The sequence below is a fragment of the Neopelma chrysocephalum genome, unplaced genomic scaffold (genome assembly GCF_003984885.1).
Source record: "Neopelma chrysocephalum unplaced genomic scaffold, ASM398488v2 Primary Assembly neopelma1_25, whole genome shotgun sequence".
Taxonomy (NCBI): Eukaryota; Metazoa; Chordata; class Aves; order Passeriformes; family Pipridae; genus Neopelma; species Neopelma chrysocephalum.
In genome coordinates this window covers 45,675,028-45,697,619 of record NW_020897694.1, presented here as the reverse complement: position 1 = coordinate 45,697,619, position 22,592 = coordinate 45,675,028, and the positions used below count along the sequence as shown (strand labels likewise).

At 36.2% G+C, this 22,592-nt stretch overlaps 1 protein-coding gene across 2 annotated transcripts in view; it reads left to right on the top strand.

The window, feature by feature from the left end:
• ANOS1 (anosmin 1) overlaps nt 1-22,592 on the top strand; it is a 131,709-nt gene that overhangs the window by 103,544 nt on the left and 5,573 nt on the right. For both annotated transcript variants that reach the window (XM_027675132.1, XM_027675133.1), the window contains 2 exons: nt 2,864-3,013; nt 20,667-20,761. In XM_027675132.1, coding sequence (XP_027530933.1) covers nt 2,864-3,013; nt 20,667-20,761 — 245 coding nt within the window. The remainder of the gene's footprint in view (nt 1-2,863; nt 3,014-20,666; nt 20,762-22,592) is intronic.

Here is a 22,592-nt window from a genome sequence, read left to right as displayed (position 1 = left end):
GGGACAATTAATCAACCGACCTTTCTCATACTTTATTGCTAATCCTGACATTAGGTCAGATCATTGTAGTCTTTAAACATAGTAAATAAAGACTTTCAGTATAAAAAAAACCCTCTAAACTGAAGCTGAGTAGTTGAGATTGAACCATGTAATTTTTGGTACCGTTCCATACCTACTGTGAGAAACCCTTTCACTGGTAGTGGGAGTGCTGTATCAGCTCTCCATGGCCTCACTAATGGTCTGACTTTCTTAGTCTATATCATCCCTGGGTTTGCGTTGAGAGAGGAAGATGTTCTTTTCACTTCTCCTTCTTCAAGATGTTGTGTTTTTCAGAATCTGAAGCAGATCACATCTCAGGTATTACTTACAAATCCTCTACCAAACGGAGTTCATTTATGCTATACCTCACATGTGACTTTGGTTGTTTCATCGTTTTCTGTTCACTCCAGCAGCACCTCTTTCCTATCGTTGCCACAGCAAGATTAGAATTCCTTCCACAATTCTGCTTGGATACTCTGCCCTCTCCTTGGTTTTTTTGCTTCAGAAAACAGTCCCTCAGTATTCTCTGTGAAAGTCTGCTGTCTACTTACGTGTAATTAGTACAAACTTTCTAATGCCTGGTGCTTTATTTTGCTTTACTGGGGTGACCTTTTTGTACTAAAAGGTTGATTAATTGTTGTATTTCTTTTAAAACTAGACTAAGACTATACTGAGAATAATATTTTTATATTCGCATAAACTTCAAGTATTTGACTGTTCTGTTCAAATTATGAACATCCATTTAGTTAGTGAGCAGTATGTTCTAAGTGCAAATCAGTGCCTGCAAAAACTAAAACATGTATTTGTTTTACAGTAGAGTATTTCAGTAATAAATTTATAGACAAATCTGAACATCCTTTCTACTAAAGCTTTGAGGTAAAGGATTCAAGATTCTTTGAATCTAAACACTGATGACACACATTTTAGTGAATAGAGCACTCTGCTGAGAGGTGTATTTAGGCTTTTTTGGGCATTTTAAAAAAATGGCTAGATTGTAGCTTATGTAGAAAAGCAAATAAAAACTACTCCTAGAGGAGATGCAAATTCATCTTCTGAATCTCACTCAAGTTAGGTACAGAGCCAGTCCTGCTTGAGGTACCTTTGAGAATACTCAGAAGCAGATGGAGAAATATGAAAAAGAAAAAAAATTGCCTGATATATTATCTAGGACATGACATTCATGGCCTGTCTTTATTTGGGGACTTCCATAGCCTTTGGGAGGTAATTCCAGAAGCAACATGCCAATTTTGCTGAAGTCTCACTGTCAGATGCTCTGCTCTGTGTGGAATTAAGCTCTGGGTTTTAGGTGTCTGGTCCTATTGTCAGAATAGAGATAGTCCATAACCCACTGAAGTAATTTAGTCCTACAGACCTCTGTGAGCTTTGACCCCAGCCCTCTGGCATTATATTTCCCCACACTCAGAAATATGTTGCCTCACTATATTTGTATGCTTCACTTCTGGGAAATGCAGCAAGACTCTTGATCTTTATATAGAAATATTCTAAATTGGTGTCCTGGTTTTTCTGGAAGTGGAGCAGACAGAGAATAGCAAAGCAGAGATGTAATAAAATTAAAATACTTTAAGTTGAGGAATACTTAATAGATTTTAGTTTGTACTTCTCTCTATTACTTTTTGATTTCCATTTAGGCAGCAGAAACTTTATGGTTACCTTGAGAAAGAATTTCCTTAAGTTTGGTAGTTTTACTTTAATGTAAAACAAAGAAAGAAAATGACAAATCTTACCAGATTCAGGAAAGGGCTGAGAAAGTAAAATTTGGCCATAAAGCAAGTGAGTTTCAGCTGAAGCTACATGTAAGGCAAAATGGTCAATTTTATGTTACTTGTGAGGCAAAATGTTCCAGTTTATTTGTTATTTGTGACAATTATTGAAATCTGAGTCTTTCCCTCTTTCTCTCAAGTATGTAATTAATAATTTGCCACTTCCTAATTATTGGACTCTCGTTTTCCTTTAGGTGTACTATTGAATTATACAGCTTTTTTTTGTTCATAATCTGATCCTCTTAATTGGATTGGATATATTTGCAAGTGTGCAATGCAAATTGCATTTTAAATCAACATTGCTGCCTTTTCAACTGAAAATATCTAGAAATACTGTCGACTCTGATAAATGTTCATAAATTGTTGCCAAACAAAAGGCATCCCATTACCATTGCTTGTTGGAAGCTAGGCACGTATAACCAAGGGAATTACTGAAAGAAAATTCTGATCTTACGGTGTTTCCCTAAGCATTCACCATTCACTGTTGGAAACAGAAAAGTGGGCAAGAAAGATCTTTAATCTGACCACAATGTTCTTATATAGCATACCAAAAGACTATATTTACTTTTATGTAATAACCACATGTGGCACTCTGTGGGTTACACTCAATGCAGTCCTTGGTTTTTGTGCATGTTCAAACACTGCACAAATATAAAGTCTGAATGATTATACAGAACTACTGCTAGATACTGTGTCTGTTTAAAAAGTCAGTCTGTTAACATTTCTTGTTCTTGGGGATATAAATACAGTCCCTTTCTTTATGATTCTTTAGAAAATTTACAGAGCATTTTCATATAATAATATATTTATCTTTTTCTGTCCCCGTCTAAAATATTTTCTTTGACTGAATTTCAAACAAGTGATAGTCTTTTGAACTATTATGGACAGTTTGTTCCTTATATTAATTTCATTCAGGTAAGATACTGAAATAAGATAATTTGGATGAAAGATAGTATTATTTTCTGAATTTCAGCACAGTTAACATAGTCATTTTACAGCACTGTACTAACTAAATAGTTTCCTGATTGTTCTGTGTGTTGCAGAGGAACGGACATCTGCTGGGAAATCACAGAAAGGACTGGTAGATCCTTACCCAACCTTTCAAAGAAGGAAAACCACTCGTTTTCTAAAAATTGGAACTCCTTTCTATCAGGACAATCAACTTCAGGTCAAAGTCTACTGGAAGAAGACGGGTTTGTCAAATTTTTTGGTTTTGTTTTTTCTAAGGAAGCCTCTTATCGTCTGTCTCAGAGTTGTAGAACATTAATGCAATACTATACAGTAATTCAGAGTTAAATCCTATGCCCATTCCTCCATCTCTTCACCTTCACACTGGAATGTTGTGTTGTGTTATGTCTGTGTAAATGTCTCACAGAAGGAAATGACATGAATCGGTTATCCAAAAATTACAGTCAGTCATGTTGGGATGCTGAATCTTCACATAGCTGAGACAATTTTTATTTCTGTAGGAATTACATCTGTGAACTTTTAAATAGGCCAGAGCCACAAAAGCTCTGAGGAACATCTGAATGTTGTCCCTCTACAGCATGGTTGGAAGACCTCGAGCACATACAGTTCCAGGGCGGATTTTCTGCTGATGCCACTGCAGTGTCACTTGTTGGACTTTGTCTTTTGAGAAATGAGTCAGGAAAGTAATGCATATGGAAATCATGCAGTGGTGTCACAGAAACTAAAAAGTAGTTTGAATCACAAAATTTAGGGCTATACTAGCTCACTGAAGGGTCACAATAGGCTTTATGCCAAACTTTATAGTTGGTCACAACCACTGAAAAAGTCTTGAAGTTGGTTTTCTGCTAGGCTGCATCCCTCTGGTTTTCAGAAAATCTAACAACAATTTTATGGTTTAATCGCCCAGTTTGAAGGAAAATGCCATAAATTTAAAGTGTTTTATCAGATTAAAAAATCAAAAAAGGGATTTTCCTTTCTTGTCCTCTAGGAGCATGTAGGTTGTTACAAATTGCTCCAGCTTAGCCATTACATGTTCATATGCTGTTATTTCAAAACATACTAACACTGTTAGTGTTTACTTGGAGCAATCTACATGTGTACCACTAAATAAAATCCATTCAATTTTTGTATTTGAAATAAAGGGCTACAAAGTGGATAATCACCTTTTTTTCTGGAATTTTTCAAAGAATTTCAGAAATATTTAAGTGCTTTTGTGTTTAGGTGTATGCAGCACCACCTTGAATGAGGACAGGCTATATAAATGTTCACTTATGCTATGTAACATAGAATATGTCACACAGAATTGTGCAGATTATGAGAGATATTCTTTGCTTTTTAAAAAGTGCCTGCCTGTTTGAATGGTGGCCTTCTCCTATGTCAATTACTTTCAAATCCGTCCTTATTCCTCCATAAAAATCTGCAGGCTTTGATTCAGCCTGACTACATACACATTTTAAATGTTTGTCCCTGTCTTGGCTGTGCTAGTTTTGTTTTTCTAGCTTTCCCCATTATATTTCAGTTTTGAGCAGCTTCATAGGAAGCTGGAGTAATTTAGAGTTTAAATAAAAAAGTTAGCTATTTTTAAATGGGGAATGTTGTTTACCTAAAAATGTGATTTTCGTTACCCAAAGCGAGATTTATATATTCTGAGCTTGGTTGAGACTGATCACCTTGAACTTTGGCCATTTGCAACTGCTATGTCAACTCATTGGCCAAGCTCCTTTTTTTATAGTCAGAAAAGAAAAGCAGGTGATTTCTGAAGCAATTCATCCCCCTCAGCAGCAGAATTATTCTCTGGAGATACCTCTCTTCTTTACTGAGAACAGAAGGGAACCTAGACAGCTCATTTATAGAAAGCTTAGAGATGCCTAATGTCTCTCTGTGAGCTGAAGTTCAGTTCTTGTCAGTCTGTACTGAAAAAACCGAGGGAAGGATTCAAAGATGAGGAGACTGTGATGTCTCCCACAGGCATCAGGCAGGGCTGTGCAACTCACAGTCTGCAGGCAAGAGTCAGCCCAGTGGAACAATCGATCCAGCTGCAGCTGTTTTCCTACCAGCCTGTTGCCAGAAGAAAGACCATGTGTCCTATGACCAAAATGCCAGCACCCCTATTGAAATGCACCTTATTAATAGTTTTCCAAAGTTAGTTGTACTTAAGGAAGAAAAAATCGTGACCGGTACAGCAATATTCTTGTTCCAAAGTAGATACTTTGAACTGAGTGTCCACTAATTATCATGGTAACAGAGATATCAAGCTTAGAGACATTGCACTGTAGATACTTAAATGTTTCCATCTGCATCTGGAGCTGAATCTCACCCTCTACTACATACTTGGAGATAATATTTGTATTAAATGCTATAGATGACTATAAGAAGAAATAGGTAGTCAGCATCCTTATAGTGACTCATAGTTTCGAAATAGGAGTGTTTGGAAGTGCTATAATCTCCATAATAGGAAAATATCACAGACCTGTCAAAAATGACGTTGATTTACATGCTGTGACCTTGTGCCAGGAATGGACTAGCTGAGTTGCCAAGAAGCTGACTGTACAGCTGACTCATCTTGTGTGAACATGTATGCATCCAGTTACATAAGGGAGCACTCAGAGGTCCGTTTTGGTCATGAGCTGGGGGCAAGCAATGTCATGAGCTATGACAGGCACTGGAGTGTTTAAGTACATGCCCCAGTCATGCAGTGGAAGATGCCTTCATTTTTCTCCCAGAATAAACAGTGATAGCAAAGGTCTGTGAAGAGGGGCAGAATATGGCAGTTCATCAGACTTTTTTATTTTCTTTTTTAAAAAGAAAATATCCGTGTTCTGAGTGACAGCATATGCAGTAACTCAGCAGGAGCCATTGCCTCATGTGGAACTGAAATATAGCCAGTTACTTGCTCCTGAGAAGCCAGTAACTTCTATAAGCCCTTGCAGGAGTTTGGAGATTATGTAGTGCATGGATGAGGTACTGACTGTAAATTTACTAGTGACAATTTACTGCAGAGAAAGTCTGTTTCACCACGCAAGGAACATAGCAGGAGAAGCATATTGACTGTGTCCTGTATTTATGAAAGACAGCAGTTACTGGAGCCAGCTGTGTTGGGAACTGTACCCATGCATCTTTCTCCATTATGAACTGCACCATCTTAAGTTGTGTTTAGTGAGTTGCAGCAACTACAATAGGAAATACTGACAGGGAACTTACCTGAGCCTGCTCTATGGCATGACATATATTTATATTGCAGGTAGGCAACCAGAGTTCGAATCCTTCCTCAAAGGAATTGACCTCTTTGTCTCCTACATGGTGGGTGAACACAGGAGTCCCTGTTGATTGCAATAATGTTCTCATTTTCTTGTGAAAAATCAACACTTTTTTTGGATGGAGAAACACAGCCATTCTATAGTCCTATATTAGAATGTGTAACGTTAAAACATAAAATTTAAGAAACTATCATAAAACCATGTGAAATAAGTAGATTGAGAAGCATAAGAGTTTCCACGATTAAAAAAATAATTGAAGAAATAAAAGTCTCAAGCTTAAACATGTTGAACATTTGTAAATTGATCAAATTTCAGTTGGTTGTAGCAATATTTGCTTTGTCTCATTTGGCTTTCAAGTTTTTTTGTACTCTCTGCAGTGTGCATCATGATCCTAACAAGAGATGGTTGCAGAGATAATGAAATAAAAACATTATTTAGATTTTGAATTTTTTTTTTTGAGATGAAGATATTTAAACCACTATGTTGTCACAGAATCACAAAATGGTTGGGGTTGAAAGGGACCTTGGAAGATTTAGTCCAACCTCCCTGCAAAATCAGGTTCACCCAGAGCAGATTGCACAGAATTACGTCCAGGCAGGTTTTGAATATCTCCGGAGAAGGAGACTCCACAACCTCTTTGGGCAGCCTATTCCAGTGCTCTGTCACCCTCAAAGTAAAGAATTTTTTCCTCATATTTATATGGAATTTTCCCTGTTTCAGCATGTGCTCATTGCCTCTTGTCCTGTCATCGGGCACCACCAAAAAAACTCTGGCCCCATACTCTTGACGCCTGCCCTCAAGATATTTGTATGCACTGATAAGATGCCCTCTAGGCTAAACAGGCCCAGCTCCCTCAGGATTATTCTAAAAGAATAATCTTTTAGATTATTCTTATTGATTCTGTTGTTAGCTGAAAAATCATTTTGCTTTTGAATTTTAATCATTTTACTCAGTCTGAAGAGCTGAGGTCAGAATCATAAAATAATTTAAATAGGTTAGAAGGGACCTCTGGATGTCAGCTGGCCCAACCCCCTGCTCAAAGTAGAACTAACTCTGAAGATAAATCAAGTTATTCAGTTCTGTCTGTAAGGCCCTATTACAGATGTTGTCATTGTTTCCTCAATGACAGGGAATTTATCCTTCATGAATACCAGCCTACACAGGCCATCTAAGTTTATTGCAATGTGCCTTAGGATTTACAGAAGGTATGGTGATGTCTGTTGACATTTAAAGGTAGTTCTTCTATCGCTATGAAGACATATCCCTCAGTGAAATTTGCATATGTGCCTCTCTAAAGCCAGTGAAAAGAACACAATGATGACATCAGGGCTGAAAGTCTTGGTTTTGTACCATCCTTCTGAATAGAATTCATCAGACCTCTGTTCTGTGCAACAACTGCAACAGAGGGTGTGTTGCAAACTATGACCAAACTGATTTCATTATACAGTAAAGGAGTGTTTGCATGTGAGTACTCAGAAACTCATTCAATACTCAGAAGTTTTTGAGTAAAAGTCTTAGTAAGTGGATGGATTTCCATATATATGCATCATAATGTGCCACAATTTGTTAAGCAGGAAAGACTTACCTAGGCCTGTTCTTTAAGTGTCATTTCTTAAGTCCCATTACTTCAGTAAGCGAAAGGCATGAATAAAAATGTAGGATCTGGACTTTACATTAAAATAGGTCTCTTTCTGAAATAATAGTTCAGTTTGAATGCTTCAGTATGATGGCAATAATAACTTCACTCCAGGATGTATGCTAGCAAAAATATCTCCACACTTCAGGCAGTACAAGGTACTTAGCAAATGCACATAATTTTGCTAGAGTCATCAAAAAGCATATTGCATAAGAATACAATAGATTCTTTCAGAAGAAAGAAAATGTGTTTCACTTGCTGCCTTGTTTTAGGCTTGGGATTAGAGAAACATAGTACATTCCTTAAGCAGCATGAATCCCACCTTTGTAAATGAAAAGAAGAATGTATTTGTGTCCAGAATTTTTGGCTGTCTTGACTGTGTGAAATTAGAAATTATGAGCTGTTTATATCAAATGGTGGAATCAAATTAAACAAATCACTTTTAACTCCTTGTTGGAGTCACAGAGTACCATCCATTACCAAGAATGGATACACTCTGAACCCCCTACTTAAAAGGATTAGCTACTTAGGATAATTAAGATCCTCAATATCTTGTGCAGTAATCAAGACTGAAAGTGTGAAAATAAAAAGGTGCTTAAATTTTCTTTAGTTTTCAGTGGTTGGGAAGCTGAAGAGCTGAGGTTTTGGATGTCTGCTGAAAAGCCTACAAGTTGCTGCAAATTTTTATATGAAAATAAGGTATTTCCAATAGACAGAAGGAAAAAAAAATACTTTTTATGAACTCACTGCATCAACTCTCATCACTTGCTGCAATAATTATAATACATTAAAATATTAGGAAGTATTTTCTTTCCAAAGCAACGTGTCACAACAATATTTTCTAACCCATTACTCTGCTTTCACTACCATTTTCTTAGTGCCTGTTATAGGAGTATAATGCACCTCTCCTTGTTCAGGTAAAGTTTTATTTTCCTTCACTTTTTTTTGAATGAAGTCTATGTGCGTTTACTTCCCCCTGTTTAAACTACACATTTTAAGTACTTGTCGGTATTTAAAATCAATATATCTGCCCCTTGGTTTTGCTTAAAAAGACAAATATTTAAAATGCATTAAGACTTGGCTTCAGGCTCCTTTCTTTGTGTTTCTGTAAATGGTAAAGCAGAAGAAAAAAAGAACACTTAAGGCAGGGAGAGGCAGAGAATCCTCCATTGTCTGATAAATCAACCAAACAAGAATAATGAATTAAATTACAGGGAAGAATAAAATGCAAGGCAAGGCAAAGCAAACAGAAAGCTACCACAAATGCTTTTAAACCCACATCTTAGGAAAACAAAATTAACTTTCACTTAGTTTAGGGACATAAATGAAGTGACTGTATGTACCGACTCTTTGTTTGTAATAAGGTATTTCATATGGCAGGTTGTAAAATAATTGAAAGCTTTCCCTGTGTTATCAAATGGTCCTTTCTCACAGAAGTAGAGCTATTGAAGCTAATGAAACCCTTCAATGCCAGCTGGAGTTTCTTGCTGTTATTGTAAAGAATTCAACAGTAGTTGCTTAACGCTAATGCATTATTTAGTTTGGTACTAACTGTTGCACTAGGCAGATTAGTGTTTGAGCAGCTGGCCATATTCTAATTATTGATATTTAAGCAGTAAAATATTTGTACTTCAAGATATCACCAGGGTCTGGATGGTTCTTCCAAGAAAATGACCTCACTATAATACAGAGATTTTATCTCAACAGCGGTTGATTGTGTGGGTATGCATAATGTGCATTAGTATTTAGGGATTTAATTAGTAAAGCTGGCCCCAAGCACAGGAATCTTCAACTAGATCACCTCTTTAGAAATGTACTAGTAGACATTGCATAATTTGCTTTTGCACATGGGCTACAGCTGACTCAGATGCCTTTATCCTATGGACTTCCACAGCATCCTACCTGGGGAGATAGGTAATGCTATCAGCTTTAATTCCTATGGGAAATTATTCCATAGTTAAAAGAATATCCTATCTGAAGCATCTGTGTGATTCCTACTCCTTCCTGACTTTGTCTTACGTAGGCTTAATATCGTTCTGGGAAAAATCTCTTTGCCTTTTTGGAGAGAATGAAAAGGGGAACATCTGACTGTTGTACTGTATAAACTGACTACAGGACTCTGAGTATTTGTTTTGTGTCCATATATAAAGTGCTAACAATACTTAAAATGTTACTGGTGGGAGTCATGAAAAACATCAACCACAAATAATACAGTTTGGTAGAGCAGATGGTGTGCAACTTCTCAAATAGTCTACAATTGATTAGTGAGACAAGTAATAAAGTTTTAAAATTACATTTACAATATTGGTAACCTTGGTGACATCTCCCCTGCAAATGAGACAATATGGGAGGTCTTTAAAAGGGTACAATTTACTGCATTTTTTTCATGTTTTCAAAGGCAGAACAAAACACCATTACTTGTGGCCTTTCACTTGATTCCAAATCTCCATACCTTTCAGGGTAGGTGGTGAAAGCTCTTGGTATGCCGACTTAGGGGCAAGTTTGTCCAACTATTAGTCCCAGAAATGTAGTTGGAATTGATTCAAAGTCTGCCAGGAAATCAAACAATCACAGGCCAAATCAGAACTAACCACTGTGGTGCCAGAGCTCAGACAGCACAGAAGACTGATTTTGCTTAACAGACACCCACTGATGTCTGCTAAAGGCAGAATGTCCAGAACATTCATCAGACTAGTTCTAACACTTTGTATAGTTGATCCATTTATTGCTTCATTTTAAAATTTACATGGTGTGGGCTGTTCGGAAGCCCTCGGTATGACCTGAATCATACTCCAGAACACCTTCAGTAATTGTGAAAGTGTATTTAATTTAATTTATGCATTTAAAAGAAGTCTTCTTTTTATTCTTAAATTTAGTAACTGATAGAAATTAAAGCTTGATTACTTTTGAACTTGCATTAAAGGATCAAATAGAAATATAATTGCAAATTACCTGGTCCATGAGTGCAATCCAAAGATAGACCATCATTAGGTGGAATGAGGACCTGCGGTCAGACTGTAGATACACATATTGCATTGCAAAATTATTTATCAAACTTAACTCACATGCATTGAAAAAAATTAACTGGCCAACTAATAAGTAAGCTCTTGACTGATTTTTTATTCTTCAGGAAAAAATAAGTTTTCAAACCCAGCATCTTTATGTACCTTCAGTAATACTGTTTGCCTAGTACACGTTTTCTATATTTCTAATTACTTCTTGAGTATTACCACAACCTATAAAGTTAATTATTTTAACAAAAAATACAGTACTTCATATGTATGCATACATATATTGTATCACTAAGCTTGTCAATGGCAATGTCTGTTGTGAGGCAGTCTCAATAACAGAGAGATAAAATGGCAATTTTTTTGCCATTCAGTTCTTTCTCTCCTTTCCCCAAGCTGTATCACTAGGTCATATTAAGTTAAAGTTCTCTCTTATATGCTTACACCATGCTACCTTGAGCAACCATACCATTCCTACTGTGAGTAAAAAGGTACTGAGGCACTGTAGTTTAGCAAGATACTTCTCCATCGGCTATGGGCTGATAACTGTTCATGAGTGCTCTCTTATCCTGCCTAAGTTCTGAATAAAACATTTATCATGCCAGGGGCGGTTAAGCTATCAGCAGGGAATCATCATGCTCATGGTGAAGGTGGTTTAAACTAACAAGTGTCCTCTTGTAAATTGGGTCAGTTTTCCTCCACATGCCTCTTTTTAAGCTGTACTTTTTAATTAGCCTGGTTTTATAAGGTGGCCATAAAACCAGTTGCATAAACACTACAGACAGGGAAGGAAAATGGACTATTTGAATGAGTAGCTAGAGTTGGAGGGAAAGAAACCAAGAAAAGGGTATCTGACACTAATATTATAATCTAAATTTGAAGATGTCCCATGTATACATCTGATGAATAAGGAGTTGTTAAACACCAGTTCCTTTTGCTCCTATGACCATAAACTGAATTTAAAAGTATCCATAGTATTCTAGACCAAAGATCCTACACAACAGGTATTCTGCTCTTGTCAGTGGCCAAAAGGAAATCAAGCGGAACTTAATAATAGGACAAGAGTCTAATGGTACTTCTGCAGATTATTGTCCCAGCTTCAGACAACATCTGTTTAATGAAAATTCCTGACCCTGATGTGATTTCATTTTATTTATTCACTTCTGGTGTGTTAATCTTCACGATAATATCCAGTGTCCCGTCAGGGTAACATAATTTTTGGGCATTTGAAACATCCTGGGCTATGGAGTTCCAGAGTTTTAAGTTCTTGTTCTATGAGGAACCACATTTTTAAATTTGTTTTGAAGCCAGTTCTTTTACCTTTATTTGCATACAAATTCTTACACTGGGGACACAGAAAACAGTCAAACTCTGTTCACCCTACCTGTATGCACGTGATTTCATAGATGTTTAAGCTGGTTCTTTTTTCTCATTAATTTTATACCGCGGATTTAGGAACTGTGTGTTAAGGCAAAGCAACATCCTGATATGGCATGCCATGATACATATCAGGAAATTCCAGTTTTGGAACTTGATGGATCATTGTACATATGTACAAACTCACCCTATGGCTTTTGCATGGGATGTGAGAGAGAAGGGAGTAGCAGGTGCACCTCTGCATCTCTTCCCACTGTGGAGTTAGGATGGGTCTGTATCTTGACTCTGAAACAGGGAAAGACTCCAAGATTATTTACGCTCAATATAGCCTACTCATCTAAATTATTGTCCAGATTTGTTGAAGTTACACAGAAAGCTAAATAATAATAGAATGTGATGTAATGATAGAGTGCCTAGTGACATTTTCAATGTATCTATAACCATAGTGAGTGTTGGACTTTTTTGTTTGGTTTTTTTTTAGTTTTTCATTAAATTCAGGTTTTGGATACTTAGATAGCTTTGAAAATCTGGCTGTGAGTGAGTAATGTAGGAAGCTTCCATTCAGCCTACAAGCAACTATTGTGAGACTTGGAGCTTACAAGAGGCAAATTTCCTTGTAACAGAAAACCAGAATGAGATACTGTTGAACTCAGTTTGTATAGGATGCTGTGTGTGGGAAAATGAGTAACAGTAGAGGTAATCCGGCTTAGAGATGATCCCAGACTTAAATCCTTCAATATAAACATCTTCAAACCTTGAGGCTTCTTAGGTCTAGATATGGACAAAAATACTGTGGCTCAGGCCTGTCTTTAAATTACACAGTAATTGTTAATATAATTTTTGGTAAGGCTTATAGCTGTATTAAAGAAAGAATGTTTTCTACAGAAAGAAAGTTTGTTTTAAATGGCATAATGTGAGAAACAAAATCTTTGTGATTTAATTGAAACTACCTATATTCCACATAAGAGCAGGAAACAGTAAGATTTGCCTTGTTAGGAAGTGTTTGTTGAATGAAGTTTAAATGTCAGCTGAAGGTTTTGGTGTTTATTTTAATCATACTGCTTGAATAGGTGATTATTAAAAAGTTTTTTCTCTGAGGTGTCATGAATACCATGAATTTCGTAACCAAACAAAATTTTGTGGGTTTTTTCCCCTTTTTTATACCACCATGTGGATCAATGCATAGGCAGCTGAAGAGACAGAGAGGTTTTTATTTAATTGTTTTAAGATGCCTGCGAAAGAACAAATAGTTTTTCCAGGGAAAAGAGGAGTACAGAGAGACTTGCAATGCATTAGCCCATCAATGCAGCATTTTAACAATAGTTGAAGGTAAATTGTGTTTACCCCACTTGGCCCTTGCTAAATTACCATGAGTAAAATAGCACTTGTTACTGTGTTATTATTTCTTGTCCTATCATTAGCTTCAGATTGCAAATGTTGGACATCATGATTCAGGGTCATATAATGTTCATGAACCAATATATGAAGAAATAAATACGTGTTAAGATCTGACTGAGCATATTTTGCTTCTCTGCAATACACTGAAGTATCCCTTCCCTAACTGGTCTTCAGTCATGCCGTAAATACCATGTGGATCACTTCATGCTAATCAAGTCTTCAAAACTGAAGGAACTAGTAGTAAATAACACTGCTTTGTTTATTCACTTGGTTTTGCCCATATTTCAGCCTTTCCTTCATATTTTTCAGCAACTGAGTCTTAGCAGAAAAAGTGTTGATGGAAAATTGCATATTATAGATCTCTCTGTAGACATGGAAAAGAATGTTGGTCCAACACAAGCTTGAGAGAGCAGAGGACACTTCATCACATTCTATCTCAACTATTTGTTTAAAAGTTCTTGGTGTGGAAATACAGGCAGGTCATGCTGTATTTCTTCTGCTAGAGTGGTGGGTTGGAATCAGTGCTGTGTTGTATTAGTTCCACAAAAGTGTTATCAGGGGTTACATACTGGGAGTAGAAAGAGCAGGAACATTTCTGCAGGAAGTGTTTGACTTCTACACATCTGTGGGCACTTTGGAGATGATAGTTTGTTCTGCTTTATGGAAGGCATCATAAATTTCACTATTTATCATTGCTACTTTTGCATTCGCCACAGCACAGCTTCACCATTCAATACAATGAAATAAATATTTTTTCCTGGATGGTGTGTTATTTGACCCAGGATTTATACAAAGCTCCCCAAAATCATACTAAAACTTTACAGTAGAAACAATCAAGCTTGTAGATACTGTTACATGCACTTTATGCGTCCTGAGCAGATTATGCCCTGTGTTGTGATATTAAATATAAAATCTTTTCCCCTTGCTGTAGTCTATTTTTAGAGCAGTAATGCTGCAAGACACATGATCCAGAAAGGAAATGAGTTAATTGTGCTATATTTCCTTCTTCATATCAGTCTAAGACCATCAAAGACATGTTCAAGACCATTCTTTAACTATAGTTAGTATGGTCATTTGTGTCTTGATCTCGCTGGGTTCCAAACTTTCTGGCCTGATCCATTAGCTACCCTTAACTATTGAAGTCAACATGACTGTTTATATGCCTAAGTGCTTTGTTGAATCAGGGCCAGAGTGTTCAGAAGCTTGTAAGATCAATCCGCCCTGCCCCACTTTGAGAAGCAAAACAAAAAACATATGGCCAGTCAGAAAAAATCATTGTGGTTTGCTATATGAAATATCAGATCTAACAAAATATAATGAATCTAAAGGTTTAGCTGCACACAGAACAAGTTGTTTCAATAATTTTCTTACTGAATAGTTTCACAGATATTTCAAACTCCTCATGGTATTCTGTTTGAAGGAATGTTAACTTTGAATGAAGACAGCAGGTTTTCATATAGCTAATTATCTTCCAAGCTTTGATAGCAAGTCATTTTGACATATTAATGTCAAAATGTTAATATGTTAGCATATTAATTATATGTATGTATTTTGGAGGGAGTCAGTTTGCTGAGGTATCTTGACAAAAAATACAGAACACCTTTTTTTTTACTGAAATATGCATTTCACAGCTGCTAGTTATTTATATAAATTAATACTTTAATTTAAAGCTGGCAGGTAAGGGCATATAAGTATGTCTTATTTTATAATATTTACTTTTTTACCTTTTATTCTAATGGGAAAATCTATCAGACACTGCATATTAATTACTTTAAATCCTGTCATGATGCAGAAATCAACTTGATGTTGCTGTGTTTATTGATGCCAGACATTTTTATTGTAATTGCACCTTAATTTGAGGTGCTGTTGTTGAATGTATCTGCTATGAAATCTTGTTTTCCAGCAAATCCCTTTCTAATAAGTTTTTGTAATTTGCTGCCTGCGTAATAGTGCTGTCACAGCTGGTATTAATTGGCATTTTTGTACCAAATGTTAGAGACATACATCAGAATAATTTACAAGAGCTGAAATACTTTTACAACATACACTGTTATCATTATCACTGCTTGACGAGGTGGAACAGAGGTAAGGAGCCATGAAGTGCTATGCCTAAAGATCTCCAGCAAACCAGATGCAGTTCTCAAAACAGTCTGCTGCAATCTTCTTGCTGTGGATCACAGGAATATAAAGACATAAATACCTCTTAAATCTGTTTACCTGGTCTCCTGGAGTGACAGTAGGTCCATATTGGTGGTGTTGAGCTGCATGAACAAATTTCCCTGCTGTTATGCCCATGCTATGCCAGTTTTTTAGCTACAAAACAGACTTCAGTTCCTTGTGACTGTGAAGTTGGCACCCTCCTGGAACAGTAATTGCAATATAAAGCAAATAAAGTATTTGAGGCAGAGAAAGTAGCTGTTTGCAGTAGCATGGTAAAAAAAAAGAAACCACATTAGAAGAAATTATTTATATGGCTGGCAGTAATGTATATGTACAAAACAGAAATGTGGAAAATGTTGGCAAAGATGAGGGAAAGAGATCACGTTTAAAATTTAGTTTATTTTCAATAGACTGTAGAACCATTTAAACCAGAAATTCCATCTAGGAAAAGTTGTAGTTACCTGGGTTATTTTTCTGAATGATTCTCAGAGCTTTAAATTCTGGGAGATGGTGAGATTTAGCAAGTGTAGAATGTAGGCCTAGGGTATTCCTAGTAACCATCGTGCAGCCATGGCTTAGGCTTCGTTCCAGTACTTGGTACTTATCAATTTAAGATGCTTAAGTTGGGCATAATAACCTGAACTTTTCCAAGTGGTGAACAGATGTATTAGGCATTGGCATTTATAGGATTTTGAGCTATTTTTACAGCTTGAAGCTACAGAATAAATGCACATTTTCCACCCAGAAAAATTTTAAATATATTGTTTTATTTTTATTAAAATGGAACTAAAGAGTTTAAATTGGGGAGGGGTAGAAAACAGAAAATTTGGTGAAGAATATCTTTCTAAACACAATTGATAGAGAGCTTTGTGGAGATTCTCGTGAGAATAAAGGCAGTTTTGGGCAAATTAAAAAAACCCACATGCACTAGAGCATCCCTGATCCATACGTTTCTAATTAGGATTTAAGATTTCTGTCCAACAAACTTAGCTGCATACCTTTGTTGAGCAAAAGAGCTAAGTGCATGTGATGTTTGTATAGAAATGTTTTCTTAAGCCTAGGAACTCATTTTATACTTTAGAAAATTTACTTTAAAAATCACAATCAAAGTAATTAGCAGCAACTATTAGTTTATTTGAAAAGATTAGTTATGTGCAACTGTCTTATAGATCTAAAAATCTTTAGATTGGGCAGCTGGAGATCATTTCCATGTCATTATCATTAAGAGATTTTCAAAGTAATTGTCCTGGATTGTCTTTTTTTTTTCCCACTTTACATAAATTTTAAATAAAAGTAATTATTTGAATAAGCTGTCTGCTGTTCTTACTTAAGTAAGTCTGTTGACTAATTTCACAAGCTTAGAGCTGCTCAGATGAGTGCTAGTACTTATTATGTACTTCAAGTTCAGTGTTTCTATACAAATATTCTGAATTCTGGAAAATACAAATGCTCGCTGTTTGTGCAAGCATCACTTTTTTAATGTCAAATGATAGACTTTCTAACCATGAGAACAATGAAGTTACCAAGCTTTATAAAGACTGCTAATTGGAAGTATAGAATCAAGAAAACTCCAAACTAGTAAGAAGGAGATTGATTATATACAAAAAGGCCTTATACTGTGACATCTGAAAAATCAGGGAAGCAGACTGAAGGAGTCTGGCAGTTTCTTGTCAGTGTTATATTCCCTATGTCAGAAGGGATAGCAGAGCTTTCTCATAAAACTGTCCAAAATAAGCCCTGTTAGGTAATGAATATTGTGTTAATGTTAACTACTCAAATGACTTTTCAGAAAAAGGTGTGCCTGTTTGCTCAATGTATTAATTTTAACTGGACTTAATTTGGTGGCAGCGGCTGGCATTCATCTAGACTGCAGCTCAAATGGCTTTTCCAGTACCTATCCCCGAGTTTGTAACGGACAGCTAAAACCAAAAATATAAGTAAAATTATAGTAGTGATCTCACTAGGAGTGTATTGCTGAAAGGAAGGCTGGGAGAAGCTTTTCTTTTGTGTGTGTTGTAAATACAAAATCAGCTATATAGTGTTTCATAAAACTTGAGAGACATGAGCTTTATGAGCACCTTTAAAAAACAAGTGCATATTTTCATCATTTTTTTAAATTCTCTCATTGTGACCTTTTAGATACTTCCATGCATTTTGTCTCCTTTTGCTTTTAAAAATATTAATTTCTAAAACATTTTTGTCATTTAATATGCATACTACATGCATGCACATACGTTTTCAGTTTTTCAGGCTTCCTGTGTATCTTCAATTTTTTTAGATAACAGACATTATAAAGGTGGAAGTGAGTATCAGAGGAGTTTTAATCTTGAAAGTAAAAGTTCAGGGAAGTCATAAAGCCCTGTTCTAATGAAATGTTTTGGATAAACTTAGCAGTTAAGCATCAGCTCCAGCTGTCATGATGCCTTCCAGTTTATAACAGCTGATATACTTGTATATATGTATGCAAAAACCTTTTTCAGATAACTTTTAATTGCATACTCACTGAAAAGAAAAAAAGGTCCTCTATTTTCAGTATGGGTTGTTATCAGAATACCAGATGTGAGCACTATCAAATCTAAGATCCGTTTGTTCAAATAAAATTCTGAAATTGTTTATTGAAAACTTTCATCCTACATTTACAGTACAAATTACAAATTTACAGTTGATAGGATTGTTTAAACGTATTTCTGATTTTCTGTCTCAAATAGAGAAGTTATCAGAAACCACAGCTGTTTACAAATGGTCTACTGAGGGTTTGCTAATGCAGAAAAGGAAAAGTAGAAAGGAAGAAAAGAACCACCTGAGAGCAGAAGCTCACATAATGAATGGAGATGGACCTGCCTTATAATCAAACAGAATTCTGCTGTGACAGTAGCTGAAAATAACAAATATTTTTCCTGTCCCTGGCGGTGTTCAAGGCCAGGTTGGATCGGTTCATTGAGCAACCTGGTCTGGTGGGAGGTATCCCTGCACGTGGCAGGGGAGTTGGAAATAGATGATCCTTAAAGTTCCTTCCAACCCAAACAGTTATATGATTCTATGATTCTATCTTAAATTACTTTTTGGAACAGAGGCCTAATAAATTTCTACAGCAATATATCTGAATGCTCAGCTGTTGTAAGGTCTTGATGCTTGGAATTTGTCTTTCCACAGTTACCCATGTAGTAATATTCAGTAACCTACTTCAGATATGTGTTTTATCCTGTTTTTGATCGATGGATAATTACAAGGCTTGGAAAAATCTCTACCAAAAATAGAGTGATTTATTTATAGATTGCAAGTGAAAATTATTGCAAATGAAAATAGCCATTTTGTAGCTTTGCAAAGAGCAGCCCACCCATGCAGGTAGTTTAAAATAATCATAGAACCATAGAATGGTTAGGGTCAGAAGGGACCTTAAGGGTCATCTAGAAGGTGGTAGGCAATAGTTGAGTGAACTGGAAGAGATAATAATAATAATAATGGCCAGTCTTCGCGAACGAAGATTTTGGGAAAGGTCTTTTACCTTTCCAGCCTGCGCAATGGATTTTTTAGGTGAGACACAGCATGTGCTGAACTGAGCCCACCCTTTAATCCTAAGGTTCATCTGCCGGGGCCGGGGCCAAGCAAGCTTGGACAATGGCAGTGAGGTCCTCAGGACGTAGGTTTGTTTAGAGTGACCTTGTCATAGATGGATGGCCTCACAGGGCTAACGAGCTCCATCTGCCCAGGGGACTGGGATTCGAACCTGGGTCGCAGCAGTGAGAGTCCCGCATGCTAACCACTAGGCCACCAGGGGTCCCACACTGGAAGAGATAAAATCAGATGAAACCAACTTGAAAATACACTGTGAGTTTGTGCCTCCATCCAATAGGCACATCAATTGGGAAAGCCCAGCAACGAAGAGAAAAGAAGAGCACATCCATTTATTTTAAATGGAGGGAACAATCACAATGCAGGACATTATTTTTTATAGATTTCTTTTTGAAAGAAATATTGTTTCTAAAGAAATCACACACATAATTAGCATACCTATTGTTATGAAGACAGCCACTACAAAAATCTATTTCAATGAGCCATTTCAGCTAGTTTCACACACTAGTTATTTTCTCTGTAGTTTACAATCTTTCCCTTCTGCATCCAAATTGCTCATAGCAGTCTAATGCCAGATCAGCCCTTAAGGCGTCAAAGATATTTGTTTTCCCTCCTGAAACCCACAATCAGGCACTTGGCATTAGAGGCTATGTCATACCAAGCTAATTAATAACAGACATAATTTTGCATCCCCTGTATAGAGAATGAAATCCAGAAAAATGTCAGAAACTATTTGCACTACCTAATGAGTTTTTCTTCTTTTGTTAAATTCTTTATTGCTCTTTGTTTTGCTTCCTTATTCAAGCATTATTAGACAAAAAGCTAGAAGAGCTGGAAATAAGTCGAAAGCTTAACCTAATGATACTGCAGCAAGTTTTGGCATTGATTTAAATGGGAGTAAACTCAAGCCTTCAATATAAGTCCTAAAAGTCAAGACTAGAATTTTATTTGGACAGATACTGAACAGGTTTTATGGTGTATTCTGAAAGGTGAAAACTCAGGGATTTACAGGCATTTTCGCATATCTTCAGGCACAGATTTTTCAAGCAGTTCCAGGCAGCAGTATTGCAATGCTCTAACAATATAAAGAGTCAAGCAGTTGTCACAAAGTCATTCCCATTATTTGCAGGATGATTAGAAGTAGTAGCATTGAGATTATTCTTTTAGTGTAAATTCTAGTGTAAATTCAGTTTAAATTCTTTATTTTTAAAGAAAATGTAAGTAGTATATGCTAACGTATCTGAAAATGCCATTTCACTGTTTTTAAATTTATCTCCATTAGCTGATACAAAGTTTAAATTACTTTGGTATATAATATTTTCTCCATTATATAAAGGTTTCTTAGGTACAGATAAGGATGTACCATACTTACAACTCCTTCTATATTCATCCAGGGAAACCAGAAAAGTTGCAATGGTGAAAGCATACTTATAATATATGTCTTTTCCTCTCTTTTTATATCATTTAGATATCAGCATGAATCAGTTCCAAGTCCACTGGTTACTGGAATCCTGTGCACACAATGATACCAAAGGACTTAGGAAAGTAACAGAGCTGACTTACGTAAGTCTTCATTCAGCCTTCTGCTTGACTCTGAATAGCTTCTAAGCAGCATGAGAAAGGATGGTTCTGTATCATAACACAGTATGCTTAATACCTTGCTTCACAAATAAGTAAGGATCTTTCTTTTTTATGTCCCTCCTTGGCAAAAGGTAAAAATTGTGCATCTAGACTGTTTTGGGTTGTCTGTTTTTTTTAAATCCACACGAGGCTAAAATTTTTTGTTGTTGTTGTTATTCAGAAAATGAGACCTGGTAAATTTCTTAACTAAGTACTTATGCATTTCTACAGCATATAAACATGGAGCTTTATCTGAAATTAGTAATGTAGGACTCTAGCACAATGCAAATACTGAACAGTAATAATAGTAATTGATAAACTAGGTTTTCTTTCAGAGATGCAGGTGAGTTTCACAACCCTGAGGAGAACAATAGGTATAAGAAAAAAAGGAGTGTAGGTGAGAAATATTAGACATTAAATCTGGAAGTCAGGCAGATATCAGATAAGAAGAAAAGCTCCACATAAGTACATGTCAGCCCAAATATATATTGCATGGCAGTTCTTCGTTCTCAATTTGTTGGCAATCTAGTGTTATGTGTTTCTGTAACACATTATTTTAACAACATAGTAATGTGATTGGTGCATCACAGTTGATTTAGTGGGTTATGGAGAGTGGACAAAATCACAGTTCACCTTTCCTTCTTACCCCAATCTATTCTACCACATCAGTTATGGGGAGTTAATGACATGTAAAAGTAGAGTAAATCAAAAAACATAATTTCTCACACAGGGTGCTGTTAGCTCATAATACTTAATGCTTCATGGGGTTAGCATAGCAGATATTAGAGGTGGATTTAAAAAATGATTGTGACGTAATGTTATGATGTTCATTCCCAGTATTTCGAGATATGCACATTGGAGATAAGAGAAAGTTAGCATTTAAGAAGTTTATTTCCACTAGAGGTCAGGAAAGACTGTTCATACATCTGTCCAAATGCATTGTGGGATTAATTAATTTATTTCCTTTCAATCATTTTGTGGTAATTCATCCAAACTACTTTGAGAAACTGTTTCTTTTGAAGAAAAAATAATTAAAAGCAAACAGAAGAGGGTGGATACTACAAAAGGTTTAGTACTGGATATGTATAGGTCAAGGAGGGTAAAACCCCTAAGCTTTCAGTGTTGAGCATTTAGGCCTTGCCACAATAAATAAAAATAGCCCTGTCACAATTTTAAGGAGACATGAAGCCTGTTGGAGCACTCTCCTGGCAGGAGGAAGGCAGGGAGTCAAGTCCATTCTCAGCCTGATCTGTATGTCCCATCAAAAATGACCTTCCAGGTGAAGGTTAAATGCAAATCCAGTTTGCAATTAGAAAAAACAGGGACTTATGCAGAAGAGCACGGGAAATTAGTCATTCTGAAGGGAATTAAAGACTTAAAAGGTAGTGAAAGTCTTTTGACCTTAGCCAGTAAGGTATTATTGGACATTTTCCCAGGAAAAAACCCAACCAAACCAGCATTTTTTTTTCCCGTATGTGATTTGTGCCAAAGCTTTCAGACTGTGATTTTCAGAAGTACTTCAAACAACCGTAAGAATTTGTCAGGACACACACTTTGTGTAGTGTTTTCTTCTCCACTCATTGTCCTTAAACAGAGACTTGTGGTTTGTAGTTTAAATGTGGAGCTTTTCTTCCTGATAAGAATATAGAAGTAGTTAATGTAGTGAAGTGGAAAAAATGCATCCATAATGCCGTGCTGAACTTTGAATGTGCTTTTAAAAAATTAAACATAGATGAAGCCTGTCATTTACAGCAGCTTAACTTACATTTATTTA